The sequence below is a fragment of the Erithacus rubecula genome (genome assembly GCF_903797595.1).
Source record: "Erithacus rubecula genome assembly, chromosome: 11".
NCBI classification, from domain to species: Eukaryota; Metazoa; Chordata; class Aves; order Passeriformes; family Muscicapidae; genus Erithacus; species Erithacus rubecula.
This window is the reverse complement of record NC_136663.1, coordinates 23,148,833-23,164,409: the sequence shown is the minus strand read 5'-3', so window position 1 is coordinate 23,164,409 and position 15,577 is coordinate 23,148,833. Positions and strand designations below refer to the sequence as shown.

At 48.7% G+C, this 15,577-nt stretch overlaps 1 protein-coding gene and 1 long non-coding RNA gene across 2 annotated transcripts in view; one reads left to right on the top strand and one right to left on the bottom strand.

Annotated features, from left to right (window-relative positions):
• LOC306806575 overlaps window positions 1-15,577 on the top strand; it is a 222,926-nt gene that overhangs the window by 74,339 nt on the left and 133,010 nt on the right. The window lies entirely within an intron of this gene.
• LOC306806681 (G-protein coupled receptor 35-like) lies at window positions 1,932-2,864 on the bottom strand (the record flags this gene model as incomplete). Its single annotated transcript, XM_079315650.1, has 1 exon — window positions 1,932-2,864. One exon carries the CDS (start codon window positions 2,862-2,864, stop codon window positions 1,932-1,934), a length of 933 nt encoding a protein of 310 aa, XP_079171776.1.

The following is a 15,577-nucleotide window of genomic DNA, read 5'->3' as shown; positions in this document are numbered from 1 at the left end:
CTCCCCTGCCACAGCTGGGCACAGCAGAGGAAAATTTAACAGAGGGTTCCTAAGCTGAGATAAGGACTGGGAGGAAACATTCCAAGAGAAAACAGGCTCATCTTAGAGATACAAAGTGAGTTTATTGCTTATAAAATTATAAGATATTGTTAGTAGCAATAAGAAGTAATAAGAAGTTAAGTAAGCCCTTAAAACACCTTTTCTTCTCCCAACCCCTTCCTCCTTCCCACCAACAGTGCAGGGAGACAGGGTATGGAGGTTTTGGTCAGTTCATCATTTATATTTTCTTTTGTTGCTCCAGGAGAGGAGCTCTTCCCTGTGAGATCTTGGGGACCCTTCCATGGGAGAAGTTCTCTGTGAGCTTCTCCAGAGTGGGTCCACTCTCACAAGCAGCAGTTCTCCCAAAAACTGCTGCAGTGTGAGCCCATCCCATGGACAGCATTCTCCCAAAACTGCTGCAGTGTGAGTCCATCCCATGGACAGCATCCTCCCAAAACTGCTGCAGTGTGCTCTCTGCATCCCTGTGGATCCCCAGGGGCTGTGAGATGATCTCTGCATCCCCAATGGATCCCCAGGGGCTGTGGGATGATCTCTGCATCCCAAATGGATCCCCAGGGGCTGTGGAATGATCTCTGCATCCCTGGGGATCCCCATGGCTGCAGGGGCACAGCTGTTCCTCCATGGTCTCACCACAACCTGCAGAGGAATCTCAGCTCTGGCCCCTGGATCACCTCCTGCCCCTCCTTCCCCCTTGCCCTTGGTGTCTCCACCTTGTTTCCCTCACATGTTCTCACCTCCTCCTCTCCTCTGGCTGGAATTACCAGTGTGTCCCCCTTTGTTTGGCTTTTCTTCTTAAATGTGTTATCACAGAGGTGTTCCCAACCTCTCTCATTGGCCCAGCCTTGGCCAGCAGCAAATCCATCCCCAGAGCCAGCAGGAATGGCTCTGCCAGACTTGGAGGGAGCTTCTGGAAGCTTCTCAGTGAAGCCACCCCTGTGCCCCTCTACCAAAACCCAGGCTGTGCAAACCAGCCCAGGAGCTCCTGCTCTCGAGGGTGACAGCAGCAGACTGGGTGCTGGCTGTGAGCTCACTGAGGGCACATGTAGGTCACAGGGGAAGGTGTTTGTGGGCAGGAAAGACTCTCCCACACTGTCTGGTAGAACTCTGAGCATTGGTGGGGTAGAGCTCAGTGCCATTTTGGGGGACTTTTAGCATTCAGAAAGTACAAAAAAGCGCAGTTCTAGGCAGCATTTATTGACTTCCTCTCTCCCCTGACTTTTCTAGGCTGCTGACTCATGGGAAAACACACTTCCCTGGTGGAAATGTTAGGGGTGCCAGTGTGGGCAGGCTGTGGACACCCAGGGCAGGAGGACTCAGCTCTGAAATCCAGACTGACAAGTGTTGCTTTCATCCCAAAAGTGTTCCCTCACACCTGTCTGACCTGTTGAAGGGGAAGGAGGCCAGGACAGCCTAGGCTGTTTTGTAAGGACATGTACTCAGTAATATGCCAGAAACACCAACCCAGCCTGAATGGGATAAATATAAACTGGATTAGTTTAATAATGCAGACAACCTGAAATACACAATGAGGAAAAATATGATATCTACATCTGTACATGTTGGCCAGAAGGATCAATGGATTTCAGCTGCAGAAGGAACTAAAAGAGGTACATGGCTCACCTGTCCTGCTAACCAGTGGGTGCTGGAGGGTGCAGTGGAGGCATGTCAACAACAAGCAGTTACATGCACACTTCTACACATCTCTGTGACCTATTTGTTTAATAAAAACACAGAGTACAAATTTCTAAACATAACAAAGAATTTGCTGGAGAAAAAGAGCGACTTAAGCAAACTTATCCCAGTAGCCCTGAAGCTGTATTTCCTCTCTATGCTGCAGATGTTGTGGGTGGGTTTTACTCCCCTTTTTTCCTTTAGCAAGTCTCTGTCTGCAAGGGGTGGGTTGCCTCTGGTTTTTGAGTGCTGGCTTTGGGCCACAGGAAGACTTCATGGAACTCCCTGGTGACAAAGTAGTAGCAGACACTGTCGAGGCAGCAGTTGGAGGTGGCAATGCACCTCATCACAGAGGAGAGGTTCTTGGAGACACACAGCAGGAAACAGGTAACTCCAACCCTCTCCATGACAAACCTGGCCAGCAGCCCGAGGCAGGCTGGCAGGAAACAGATCAGAAACACAATCAGGTTTGCAGAAATAATGTGTACAGCTTTCTGGATTGATCTCTCCTCCGCTGGATTGGTGTTCAGATGCTTCTTGAGGTTCCTGATGGCTTCTGTGGAGCAGAAGGTCAAGGTTGCCAAGGGGAGAATGAAAACGAAGAAAATGGCCAGCAGGCTGAGAGCAGCAGGAATGGGGGTGTAGGTCTGGGAGCAGAGATCTGGGTGTCCCTGCCACAGCTGGATGGTGGCACAGCTGACCACCAGGAGCCACAGCAGCCCACAGAGGAGAGCAGCCTTCCACGGGGACCTGAAGGTCCTGGCTTTCAGAGGGTGCTTTATGGCAATGTATCTGTCGATGGAGATGAAGGAGATGATGTAGATGCTCACCAGCATGTTGATAAAATACATCATCTCTGTAAACTGGCAGAGCTGCCCTCGGGCTGACTCACTCCAGAGCAAATAAACCATGGAAGGCAAGGTGCAGATGACAGAGAAATCTGCAAACACTAAATTCATTACATACACCCTGGTTTCTGTCCACTTCTTCACCTTGCAGGAGAACACCCAGAAGGCAAGGACATTAAACAGTGCTCCAAAGAAGAAAATGAGGCTGTACAGAGCAAGTTCAATGAGGCGAACGTGGTGATGCAGTTCTAGATTTGTGGAGCTGCAGTTGTTGGACACATTCATTGTCCTGAGTCACAGGTGTTGTATGATGTTCTGAGACCCTAAACAGGAAAAGACTCGGTAAGACCTCTTAGTGGCTGTAAAAAGAGCACATATAAGTACATATGTCCTTTGTTAAAAATGTGAATTTGAGCTTTACAGAGCTGTCTTTATCAGTCAGCCTGTGTCATCCTTTGGCATCCCTGGTCAAGCTTTATGTTCACTCAGTTTTTGAGTATCTCAAGGTACACTTCCAATAGGACATGGCAGACAGCCTTTATTAAATAGGGAGCTCTGAAAGATGTTTTTCAAGAGTATTAGCTATGTGAAGAGTGTGAGTTCGTGGGCTGATAAAAATCATCTTTCATCAGAGCCCATCCTGTGGAAAGTGGCTTCATGTGACATGCACGGGGAACAATTCTCTGAATTGGTGATTCTGAGTATCTGTCACTTCTGCTTGCATCTAAATGACTTCAGAAAACAAAAACAAACCATCTTTCAATGTAAAATCAGTGTTTTACCACTCTAACAGGAGTTAGAGGGTAGGGATCTGATGAAATCCTGCAGCTTACAGAGATGTGGGAAGGGACACCCCATCTGCCTGCTCATGCAGTTATTTGCCTCCAGCAGCAATGCAGACTTGTGGCCAGGTGGTGAGGGTACCTGCAAATCAGAATTCAGTTCTGAAGTGACTGAAAAACCCACCAATAACTCAGTTGCTGGGGGGATGTGCGAGTGCCTGTGGCTATAGCAGACACTGATGTGACTGCTGCACAGCTCTTGTGCGCTCAGGTCTGGGCTTCCCAACAGAGGCTTGCTGCTCACTGCCTGTACCTGTGAGGCAGGGGACACTTGTCCCCTGAGGAAAACCTCTCTGAGCTATGGGAAGTAGCAGCAGGACACTGTCCCTGCTTGTGGTCACTGTTACGGCACGGGGCAGAATTCTGGCAGCTGCTCTGGTGCCCAGGTTCCTTTTCACTGCCCTGGGATGCAATGCCAGCAGCAATTCTGGGATGCAATATCAGTCTGGAATAGTGGTCTGCAATGCCAGCAGCTGCCCCTGCAGGTGGGCAGCACAGGTAAACCACCCTGCTGGGCTCTGCAGCATCACAGGGCTCTGGCCAATGCTGCCTTGGGAGCTGCAGACCTGGCCCAGTGCAGCTCCAGCAGCAGGGCTCCAGGCCACAAGGATGAGAGGAGGATGGAGGAAATGAGTTGAGGGTTTAAAGCTGGCCAAAAAGCACTGATAGTGTATGACTGAGCAAAAAAAAAAAAAAAAATCTTTAAAAAGATGCAGCTTGACCAGCTAGCATCCTGTGGCTGCTGGAAATGCTTCTTGTGGGGTAGATGAAAGGCCTGCAGCATCAGAGGGGGTAGGCAGCAAGTTATAGCTGTGACAAAAGGATGGAGACAGCTGTGAAACAGAATCTTGCTGCTGCTGGAAGAGCTGGAACAGGCTGGGGCTCAACAGGCAAGGTCAGCAGTGCTGTGCAGGGTGTCCTGCTATCCCTGAGCTGGGCAGCAGCTGTCCCCAGCACAGAAGCTGGTGACATCTGGGGAGCTGGGCTTGTTCCCTCCAGCAGCTCAGGAAGCAGGAGGCTTCTGCTGACCCTGAACAGAGAGGCTGGAGGGAGAGTTGCAAGGCAGAGGCTGAAGGCACAGGGGATGCTGCAGCAGCACTGTGGTGGCTGCATCCAGCATTTTCCCAGCACTGAAGGGGGAATCTTGCATGGAAAATCCTCCTCCTTTCTTCTGGGGAGAGCTGAAAGGTGGGCAGGCAGCAAGGGTTGAAGGGTCAATGTGGTGGGTAAAATGGCAGAGGACACCAGGGAGCCCTGGTGGGGGGGGAGGGAAGGAACCTGGGACTGAGCAGAGGGAAAGCAAGAAGGAAAAGGGGAGTAAAGTTTGGGTCCAGCACAGCATCTTCTGCATCAGCTGCCCTCAGACCTGCCACCTCCATGGCAGCAGCCCTGACTGTCACCAACACTCCTACAAATGGAGTGGGTGGCTCTCAGTGAAGATGCAGCACAGGTACAAATACAAACTGGGCAGGGCAGCACTTCCAGAGGTTTTGATGTCCCCATGACAGTCCTAGGCAGGAGCTGGGCTGGGGGAAGCATGGCCAGAAGGAGTGAGCAGGCAGACTCTCCCCATGGCAGAGGAGAGCCAAGTGGGGGCCCTGCCATGGCACTGAAGTGAGGAGCTTTTCCTCTCTGTTTCCAAACAGCACAAAGGATTCTGCACACTTGCCTGCTCCAACCTTGCTGCTGTTGTTCACACCTCTCTCAAATGCAGGGATCTGAGGCACAGCAGTTTTATCTCTTCTTTTTTGAAACTTGTGTTCTTTCAGGCTTATTTATCACTGCATCCCTTGAAAACCATTACGTGGTCACCCTAACAAAGATCTGCTTTGATATTCACTGGAAGGGGTTCTCTAAGACTAAAAATAAATCAATAGTGAGTATCAGTTATTTCCCATGCTGGGATAAATTAACTCCCAGTTCTCAGCTGCTGTGATATTCCAGGTAAAGCACATAGAGAATACCTTGGAGTAGGAAGAGAAACTGAAAGGCTCAGAGATCACAGCCCCTGGACTCCTGCCCTGCAGGAACCACACTTAAAGCCCCTCTGCCTCCCCCCAGGCACAGCAGGACCCTGCTCAGGCAGCAAGAGAGGAGGAAACAAAGTGCTGTTACCTGCAGTTTGAGGTGACACAGGCAGCAGCAGGTGCCACCCGAGGCAGGGTCTTTGCAGCCACCAGCTGGGCTTGGGCTCTGTGCAGGGCTGGAGCAGGGCTCTGCAGGGCTGGATCAGGGCTCTGCAGGGCTGGAGCAGGGCTCTCTGCAGGGCCTGCCTGGCACAAGCCGCTCCTGTACTTGAGGGCTCCCATAGCACCTCCTCCTCCTGCGTGGCAGCAGATTTGGAGTGCCAGCCTCCTGGCCAAATCCATGGTGGCACCAGCTCACAGCGAGCCCTGTGCCTCACTGCACTTATTGAGAGGGGCTAACAGAGATGCTCAGCAAGGGGAGGTTTGGATTGGATTTCTAAGTGAGTAAAGCCAGGAAGGTGCAATATCGGATCTGGAGTGCCCCATGCAGCGAGAGTGTTGAGTTGAGTTGTGCCTGCAAGCTCTGGGTGTGGGCACAGGGAGCAGCTTGGCAAGTGGTGCAGGAAAGCTTCCCCAGCCCTCCTCAAATGCTGCACTCTAATGGTGCCTTGGGCTGGGTTTGGGGCCTGGGGATGGATGGAGCAGGAGAGGGTGATGATGGGGCTCTGGCCTGCACCCCTCTTTGGGCACAGGTACAGCCAAACCATCCAGAGCTTCAGCTGGCACCTAAACCAAGGGCATCCACATGGATCTCCATCCACAAGGAGCTTCACTGCTAAAACTCTGCTTGGCACAAGTGCAGGGGGCAGGCAGAGCTGTAAACCCCAGGACTCAGCTGTTAATTGGTGTCAGTAATCAACTGCTGGGGGGGAAAAAGGAGAGGAGGGGCGGGGAGGGGAGGGGAGGGGAGGGGAGGGGAGGAGAGTAGAGGAGAGGCGAGGAGAGGAGAGGAGAGGAGAGGAGAGGAGAGGAGAGGAGAGGAGAGGAGAGGAAGCAGGATGCCCCATGTCCCTGGCTCAGGGGGCACAGGCTGGCACCAGGCAAAAGAAGCACTGCAGCACAACACTTGCAGCCTGTCAAACCAGGCTGTGCAGGGGAGAGCAGCAGCACAGGATCCTGGAGATAAGGCCCGCCCTGCTCCACCACAAGGCTTCTGCAGCTTGCAGGCATCCCATACTCACAGAGATGTGCGTGCTGATCACAGCCCTCGGGGGGCAAGCAGCATCCAAAGCCCTGGGTGTGCCTGTCACAGGAGGAACAAGGAGTGTGTGAGGCAGGAGCCACGTCAGATATCTCTGAACCACAGGCTGATAAGCCCCTAGGATAGCATCTGGCATTTGTGAGGTGCTGTGGAGGGAGGGGGCAGGGAAGCACAGTGACACAAAATGCTGCAGTGGCTTTTTGGGTCACAGTGTCAACAGCAGGGCCACTGCAGGGGCTCAGGGACAGCAGGATCACTGCAGGTGCTTAGGGACAGCAGGGTCACTGCAGGGGCTCAGGGACAGCAGGGTCACTGCAGGGGCTCAGGGACAGCCACTGTCTGAGACCATGTCCAGTTTGGTTTTGAATAGTTGGAAGGATATCTCCACACATTCTCTGGGCAACCTTTTCTAGTGCTTGATCATTCTGAGACTAAACTTTCTCATGTTTTAACAGACTTTCCTATATTTCAGTCTGTGCCTTTTGCCTCTTGCCCTCTTAGCAGTGTCAGGCAGAGGGCAGGAGGCAAAAGGCACAAACTGAAATATAGGAAAATCTGTTTAAGCATAAAAAAAGTTTACTCCCTGCCACTGGGTGTTTATACAGGTGGATCAGATACTTGAGAGACTTCTCCAGACTGAATAGTCCCAGCCCTTTCAGCCTCTCCTCATACAAGACATATTCCATCCCCTTAATCATCTTTGTGGCCTTTCCCTAGAGCTGCTCCAGTAAGTCCAGGCCTATCTTGCACTGGGGGCCTGGCACTGGGCCCAGTGATGGACTGACAGTGTCACAGAGCTGGGCAGAGGGGCAGGATTCACCTTCCTGGAGCTGCTGGCAGTGCTCATTCTCCAGCAGCCCCAGCTGCTGCCATGGCACACTGCTGCTCGCCATCAGCTCCATTTCCTCCTGGAGCCAAGGCCCTTCTCTGCCAAGCTGCTTTCCAGCAGCTCAGCCCCAGCCTGTCCAGGTGTGTGGAGTCATTCCTCCTCAGCTGAAGGAATTGTAGGGAGGGACTGTCCTGCAGCTCTCTGGATGCCCTTTCCTGAGGGGTGACATCTGGGGGACACAGCAGTGCTGAAGGGAAAAGCACACCATGAGTGTCAGCCTGGCTGTAAAAGGTGAGGAGATGAGCAGCAGTGGAAAATTAATTTGTGCCACCATGATCTGCAGGGACTGCAGTGGATGGTGGGGACTGAAAATGCCAGTGTCAGAAGGAGATGGAACTGATCCTGTGCAGTTCCAGCTGGTTTGAGGTGGTGACCTAGGAAAGAGCCCCAAAGAGGGGTGTAAAATAGGAGGGTGAGAAGATGGGATGTGGGACAGGGATGGACAGATGATGAGTGTCCCAGATGATGAGTTGCAGCACTGGAAGGGGCCAGGGACACAAAGATGTGGCAGCAGAGGATCTCTGGGGTGGTGGCAGCCAAGCAGCACTGGGGGGAGGTCAGGCTGTGACAGAGGCACTGCCAGCAGCAGTGTCCAGCCTGGACAGAAGGATTCATTTCCCCCATGGAAAACAGGAGAAGGCTGCTTGTGCATGAGCCCCTGGCACTTCTCACCTATCTTCTACCAAATCTTGGTGCTGGAAGATGCTACACTGGTACAGATTACATCTGTTTGTGTTCTGCTAAAATATAGTACACTCAGCAGGACTAAACAAAGTGGGTTTGGCTGTGGTGTGACACGGGGGTAACACCTACACAGGATGCTGCAAACCTGCACGAGCCAGCCTTTGAAAGTAGCACCTTTTCCATGACAGCAAGGAAAAAAACACTCCTAAACATGGTTTGGTTTTTTTCCCCCTTCCTCTCCCTCAGTCATGAACATCTTTCCTATATATCAGTTTGAAAGGTCACTTTGTTATGCAATCCTTTGGATTTGGGAGGTCTTCACCTTCATTAATATTCCAAATTCAAAGCTTCATTTATTTACAGTTGACGTTCGATACGTCCAAGAAGGAGGAAAACAAAGATGGGCTAAGGATGGCAGTGTTTGCACAGGCAGCCATGCTTTATTCATGTGTAATGCTGCACAAATGCATCCCACAGGTGCCTCTGCTTTGAATTATTTTATGTATGACCAGACTGGACCAAACCCTCAGTGCTCTTCAGGCTGCACTCCAGCCTATCCAGCCTCATTATATTGATGCTATAGATGATTTTCTGAGATGAAAAACTCCCTTCTGCCCTCTCTCTCTCTCTAAGAATCATTTTGTTTCTGAGTGCCCTGTGTTTGAGTGGAGACATCTAATGCTTCAAGAGCTCTGCCTGATATTTTTCATCACTCTTTCTCAACCACAAGACACTAAAAAAAATTAAAAAAAAAAAGTGGTTTGCTAATGTGAAGCAACAGAGGAGAGTAGGTCTGGTAATTGTAACCCACACTCTGACCTTGTCTAGTCCCAGGAGAGCAAATCAATTTATCCTTGGCTTTCCACAGATGTCTGTAATTTGCCTCTAGTTATCCTCCCCATTTCTGCATTTGGCCAGAGGCACTTTCAGCCTGGGAGAAGCATCCTTCCTGCAATGTTGTACATAAGAGTGTTAGTGCCTTTTGCTTATACTTTTGGACTTTGCCTGTAGAACTGCTTTGCTCTCAGTCTTCTAGGCATTACTAGCACAGACTATGCTGAAATGTATGTGTGCTGGTTTCCTGAAATAAAACTGTGCCTAAAACTCACTGGATTCATCACTCTTCTTCCTCCTGCTTATTTTTCTACTTGCCTTCTAAACCCTATTCCATTTTGTTTTTCATAAATGTGGAAAAAGCTCAGGGGTTTTTAAACTGGGTGACTTTTGCTGCAGGAGGCAGGAAAGTCATCAGAGTACAGAGAGGGAGACTGCTCCATAAACATCCACATTTCAAAAGAAAATTACCCCATCATTTGAGAGCTACAAATAACCTGGCAAAGGAGAGGTGATAAATTAGATTCAAGTCAGTCTCACCTCATTTGGAAAAGTGATGATGAATCTGTAGCAAAAATTTGCTGTTACATCAGACCTGCTTCCGTTTCCTGAAACTGAAAGCAATTTTAGAAATACGGTTTAATAATAACTTTAATAAATGGAAATTTAGGAGTAGTGATTTAGAGTCACCCTTTGATTCAGTATTTCTTGAAGGAAAATGAACTAAATTACTAAAAAGGGAGGTTTGGCATATAAGCATATCTATAAAAAAATATTTGTCTTAACCTTTCCCCTTTGCAGGGCCATGCTGACACGCTGTGCTTCAAGAATAAAACAGGAGAGCAAAGAAGATGAACTCGGCTTAAAAACACGTTTGTGAGATGTGCATATTTCTCACTTGCACGGATAGGAAGCAGGGAAAATGTGGTTTGGTAAGGTCAGTTCCAGCCTCTGACACTGGAATTTAATCTGGAGTTTGGAAATCTTGGTTTTCAGCTTCTCACAGTTAAAACAGGTGAAGTTGTGCACCCACAGAGAGCTGCTGATTTACACCAAGGCATTTTCACTCTTATTTAATCACCCTGTTATCTAACCACTCATCAAAGGTAAGAAATCAACATAGCATGACACTTCCAACCCCTGGCCTGGTGCAAGACCCTTTTTTCCAGATCCCTGACTACACTGACAGAAAATAAAAAAAAAAACAACAAAATTTAGTTGGGAAAATTGGCCAAAGAGGACCCCATGTGGTGGTGGTGGCTGCTCCCCTTCCCAGCACTGAGGGGCTGTGCAGAGCAGTGAGCTCAGGGCATCAGGGAGGGAGGAGGGAAATCAAGAACCCCATAAAGATGTGCTGGATCCTATTGAACTGCCAAGTCCATTTGGTAGCTGGGTCTGTGTCTGCTTTGCTCTAGTACTTTTCTCCTGTGTGGCAGCCTCTATCACCCCAGCTTGTGACTTAGCAAGGCAGCAAATTCCCCCACAGCACCTTTGTGCAATTATCTGACCACAGTGCAGATTCCAGATGTCATTGACATGGCCCCTGAGCCTGCACACAAACAGCCCTGCACCTCCCCTTGCATATCTGGGGCAGGGCTTCCCTTGGTGCCAGTCAGTGACACCTAAACCTGCCCAGATTTGGTGGCTGCAATAGTGACAGCAGCCCCTTTACCCTCATTTGCGTCCCTGCCCTTTACCTCTCCCTAGCTTCAATGGTTGGAATATTTTCAATGCTTTAAAACACTCATTTATCACAGTACTGGTTGTTTTGGAGAAGAAAAGACCTCCTGTGGGACAATTTCCCAGTTTGCTACAAGGGGACAGAGGTCTCTGTTGGTTTGTTGAAGTGCTGGGGTGCCTAAACACCTGTCCTGTCCATGTCCCCTAACCCTGCATTGCCACAGGAAGGAGGATGCTGATCCAGCCTGGCTGTGAGCACACACCTGCCCTGTCTCTGTGTGTGATCAGGGACATTCCCCACAGGGAATTTCCTCCCTGTCCCCTGTGCTGGGGGGCTGGAGCAGTGAATAAATCAGTGTGAGGATGGAGAGGGGCTCTGGGCATAGCACCCACCCTGCCCCAAGCCCTCCTGCTCTCCCACCCACCCCTCTGCCCCACAGCTCTGTCCCTCTCACACCAACATCAACCCACAGTGACAATTTACCAGCCAGACACATGCAGATCAAACAGAAATACCCAGGAACAGTAAACCCAAGCAAAACAATGTCCTCTCAGGGGAAGAAACAGGGAGCAAGGAAGCAAATATTGCTTAACTTGCTTTCGTGTTTAATGAAACTAGACGTGGTTCCTCCTTTCTTTTCCATTCAGTTACATTAATTTCACTGTAAGACTTTTATCTCAGGAAATCTCTGCTTGATTTGCTTTCCTGATTGCAGATCACTGTGTTCTTTTTGCTCCAAAGAGTGATCAATCTCCATTTTGCTTGCAGCCAATTTGCAGTGGCTCTGCCAGGACTTAATACTACTTTTCTTATCACCCTGCTGGATGCTGTAACACCCGAGGTGACCAAAAGGTTACAGTCAGGGGAAGTGGTGTCTGAACCAGGTGCCTAAAGGTAATTTTTAAACTTTGTGTCATCATTTCCAGAAAAGGCAGCTCGTAAGTGTGAGAGTTTGCACTCCAGAATTCAGATTAGCTGCACACTGTGTGGGCAGATCCTCACGACAGTGGTATTTCCCCCTGACATTTGAGAACTTGCAGCTCTCGTGGCCTCAAGCCTCTCTCCAGTGAAAGAACCCATCCAGTGCAGGAGAATATGAAGCTTTTGCTTTTGAACAGCTTACCCTTAAAAGTAATACCCCATAAATATAACATAGCCCACAAACACAGCTCTAGAAAGGCTGTAAATTGGGAGGAGTTTCACGATTTATAGATTTCTTTTCCCTGGGCACATGCTAATTATAAAAGAAAAAACACGAGGGAACTTTATTTTTCTATTAGAAAAATTCCCTGTAGCCAAACAAGAAGAAACTCCTCTCCCTGAAATAAACTTATTTAAGTGAAGAACTGACTGAAGTGTCTCTGTGTGTTGTTAGGAAATGTGGGGAGTGGTAGGGGAGGGAATAATCTGAAAATCTTATTCCAAATTTCTAATTTTCTCTGTGTTGTTAATAAATTTCTTCTTTATACCCTTTTAAGCCTGCATTGTTTTTACTCCTAATCCTATCTCACAACAAAAATTAAGTACATTAAAATTAACAAACCTAACTAAACCAAGACAAGCCCTAAACATGATCCATGCTGCTTTTAGCTGCTCCAGCTACATAGCAAAATAATTCCTGCCTAAAACAGCTTGGAGATTGAAATTAGCAGTTCTGAAGATGCTGGTATCACCATGGTAAATCCAAACAGCCCAAGCATGAGCAGTGCTGTGTCTGCTGGGCTGTGTCCCTGCTGAGCCTCACCTCTAGTACCTTCAGCTAAAGTGCTTTGCTGACAACAGTGTTGAATTTGGCTGTGAAAACTGATGCTCAAGTTATGTTTAATGTAGCCGAAGAGAGGAAACAGGCTCATTTGTGGTGTTAAGGTCTCTTTGGCAGATTGGCCCTCAATACCACAAGAATCAGGTGTGAATAACACCAAGCTGTGGTGTAATTCAGGCTTCTATTTTGACCATTTGAGCTGGTTATTTATGAGAGCAGCGAGAGTGACACCTCAAATTCAGGCTACTCTGGGACCTGGGACATCATTGGCACAGAGCTGCTGGGGGACATTTTAAATTCTTGCAGCTGGTAAAGCTAACCAGTAGGTGCAGAATTGTTCTTGGGGTCTGGCTGTGTGCAGCTGAGTGCCCCAGGACACTCTGGTTGTTGATCACCTACCCCACAGCCTTTGCTGTGACATTTCAAAGGGATAGGGGCAGCTGACACCAGGCTCAGCTTGTTCACCTGGGTTTTGCAGCCAGGAGAGCAGAGAGCTGGGTGGGTGGTCTGGTAACCTACTGCCCTGGTTTGAAGGACAGGTGTCTGCCAATAAAGGCAGAAGCTTCTCTTTGAAATGGAGACTGTAAACCCCCTCCCTCCAAATTATTATGATTTTGAAATTAAGGGGCTCTCAGGCAAAGATATGGGATTTAGGAATAACAGTTCTTTACTGGGAAAATTAAAATAGAAATACAGTATTACAAAGAACAATCCCAGCCCTGCCAGAGTCAGAATCCAAGCTGACACCCATCAGTCAGTCAGGGTGGTGGCAGCAGCCCCATTCAATGGTGGCTGCATCCTCCTGCAGTGGCAGATGTGGTTCAGCTGGAGCAGTGCTCCTGGAGAAGGTGCAGTTTTCCTCTGAAGGTCCAGGGATGATGTGGAAAGGTCTGGTTTTCCTCTGGAATCCAGTGGAAAGAAGGTATCTTGGTGTTCAAAATCTCAGTTTTTCTCTGGGTAGGAAAGGCTTGGCTCCTCCCCTGGCTGGAGCATCTCCCATGGGATGATGTAATTTTATCAGTCATGCACTGGGACTCAATGGCCATGAACAGGAGATATCTCCAGGAGGGAGGATGGTTCTGTGGGAAAGATAAAGATGATTGCCCCAGCTGGTTTAAAGCTGGCCCATTAGCAGATAATATGTGCCAGGAGATCAGGGTCACTGCCCCACCCAGCTCCAACAGAGGGTACAGAATACACATTTCTGGGCACATCAACCCAACACACCAGCTAAATGGCCTTTGTGCAGCTGTCCAGGGAGGTTTCTAGGGAGTCACCCCACAGGCAGTGCCCCCTGAGCTCCAGGCACTATCCTGCCAGGATCCAGCACTGTGCTGCTCTCAGGGCACCAGGGCACCCACAGCTGCAGCACAGGGCAGCTTCTGATGGCTCAGAGACTCACCCTGCATTTGCCCTTGCACAGTTCTGGGAAAAAAAAATAAAAATTCCTGGAAATGTCTGTAACGTGCAGAGCACAGGGACCTCTCTGGCTTTTAGCACATCCCAGGAGCCTTAACAGGGCTTGAAAAAAGAGATTGAGAAAAAGTCATTAAGCTTTTTCCTTGTTTCTACAGCTTATTATCTACCTTCTCTGACAGCCTCTTTTGTGATTCACCATAAGGCAAATAGTACTTATATGCTCATGCCTCACAGCTCCTCTGTCTTTCTGTGGTGTGAATGGGACCCCAGGGATGCCCTGCTGTGAGAAATGTGTCCCAGGAAATTGGTGACTGACACACCTGTTCAGAAATGTTGTTGTCTCAAAGATTAAAAGAGTTAAATTTTACTTTCTCCTGGGGTTTTTGTTGTTTGTTTGGGTTTTTTTTCATGTTTTTGTTCTCTGCTGTGAGCAGAGGCTCTGCTTCATAGCACCTGTGTAGCCTTTGAGCTCTGCTTCATGAGCTTTACCTGCTGTGCACCCACCTGCCTGGGCTGCATGGAGAGGGAAGAGGCCAGTGACTCCAACCAGCCAAAGCCCTTCCCTTACTGCTCTTGAAACTTTTGCACAGGGGTCACCCTGTTTCTTTACCAGGCTGTCTTTCACACAGACTGACTTTAACATCCCAAGCAATGCATTTATTTTGCTTTTACTTTGCCTTTTTGTTGTCTATTTGCCCCCAGTGCTAAATTAAAATATTTTTTACAGTTTGATGTCCATTATATTTAATTTCTAGGTTCCCTGAGAAACACATTCCTCCCCAGATCCCTTCCCTGGCATGGAGGACCATGCTACCACTCAGGCTCCACAAGGACCATGTTGCTGTGCTCACCTGTTCCACCACACCCCATCTTTTGGGGATGCTGAAAGGTTACAGAGGAGCACAGACCACAGGTCTGCATTGATAAACACCACAAGAAGAGAGATGTGAAATCCTGTGTCAGCAGCATGATCCAGAATGGGAGACCCAAGCTTGCAGCTCATCTGAGCCAGAGATGCTCTGAGGCTCAAAGCCCTACAAGGACATGATGATTTATAAAGACCTTTATTAAAAAAAAAAAAAAATAAAAAAAAATTGAGAAATAAAAAACACAACCCCAAAACTTGAAGCAAGAATTACACTGATTTCTGAGAGCAGCAAGAGGAGCTGGCAGTCAGAAGCAAAGCTGCCACATGCTTTGTGACAGATAATCCAAGTTTATTTTAAGTCAAAACAACCAGAGTTTTGCTTCTACTGAATTTTCCAGTCTTTGTCCTGCAACATTTAATCTTCTGTGATTAATTACACCCTGACTTACTGAGATGACAATAGATGGGGACCAGAAAGAGCCATGTACAAAATAATAATCACTATTCACATAAGTCTCTTAGTTCATGTAAACTGTAACTTTTCAAATGCTGGCAAAGGGAGTTCTTTTCATTACCACAATTTCTCTGGCTGTAATTAGTCCTGTAGGAGGATTATTACCTCTCTTATCATCAGTAAGAGAGGAAGATAATTTGCCACAAGGCTGCTGACACGGCTTGGGGCCACGTCTCACGGGCATCCTGCTATTCCAAGCACTCAGGCAAACCATTGCTCCAGGCAGCTTGGAAAGCCCTTTTCCCCAGGGATCCGATTCCCATCCTGCTCGGAGCAG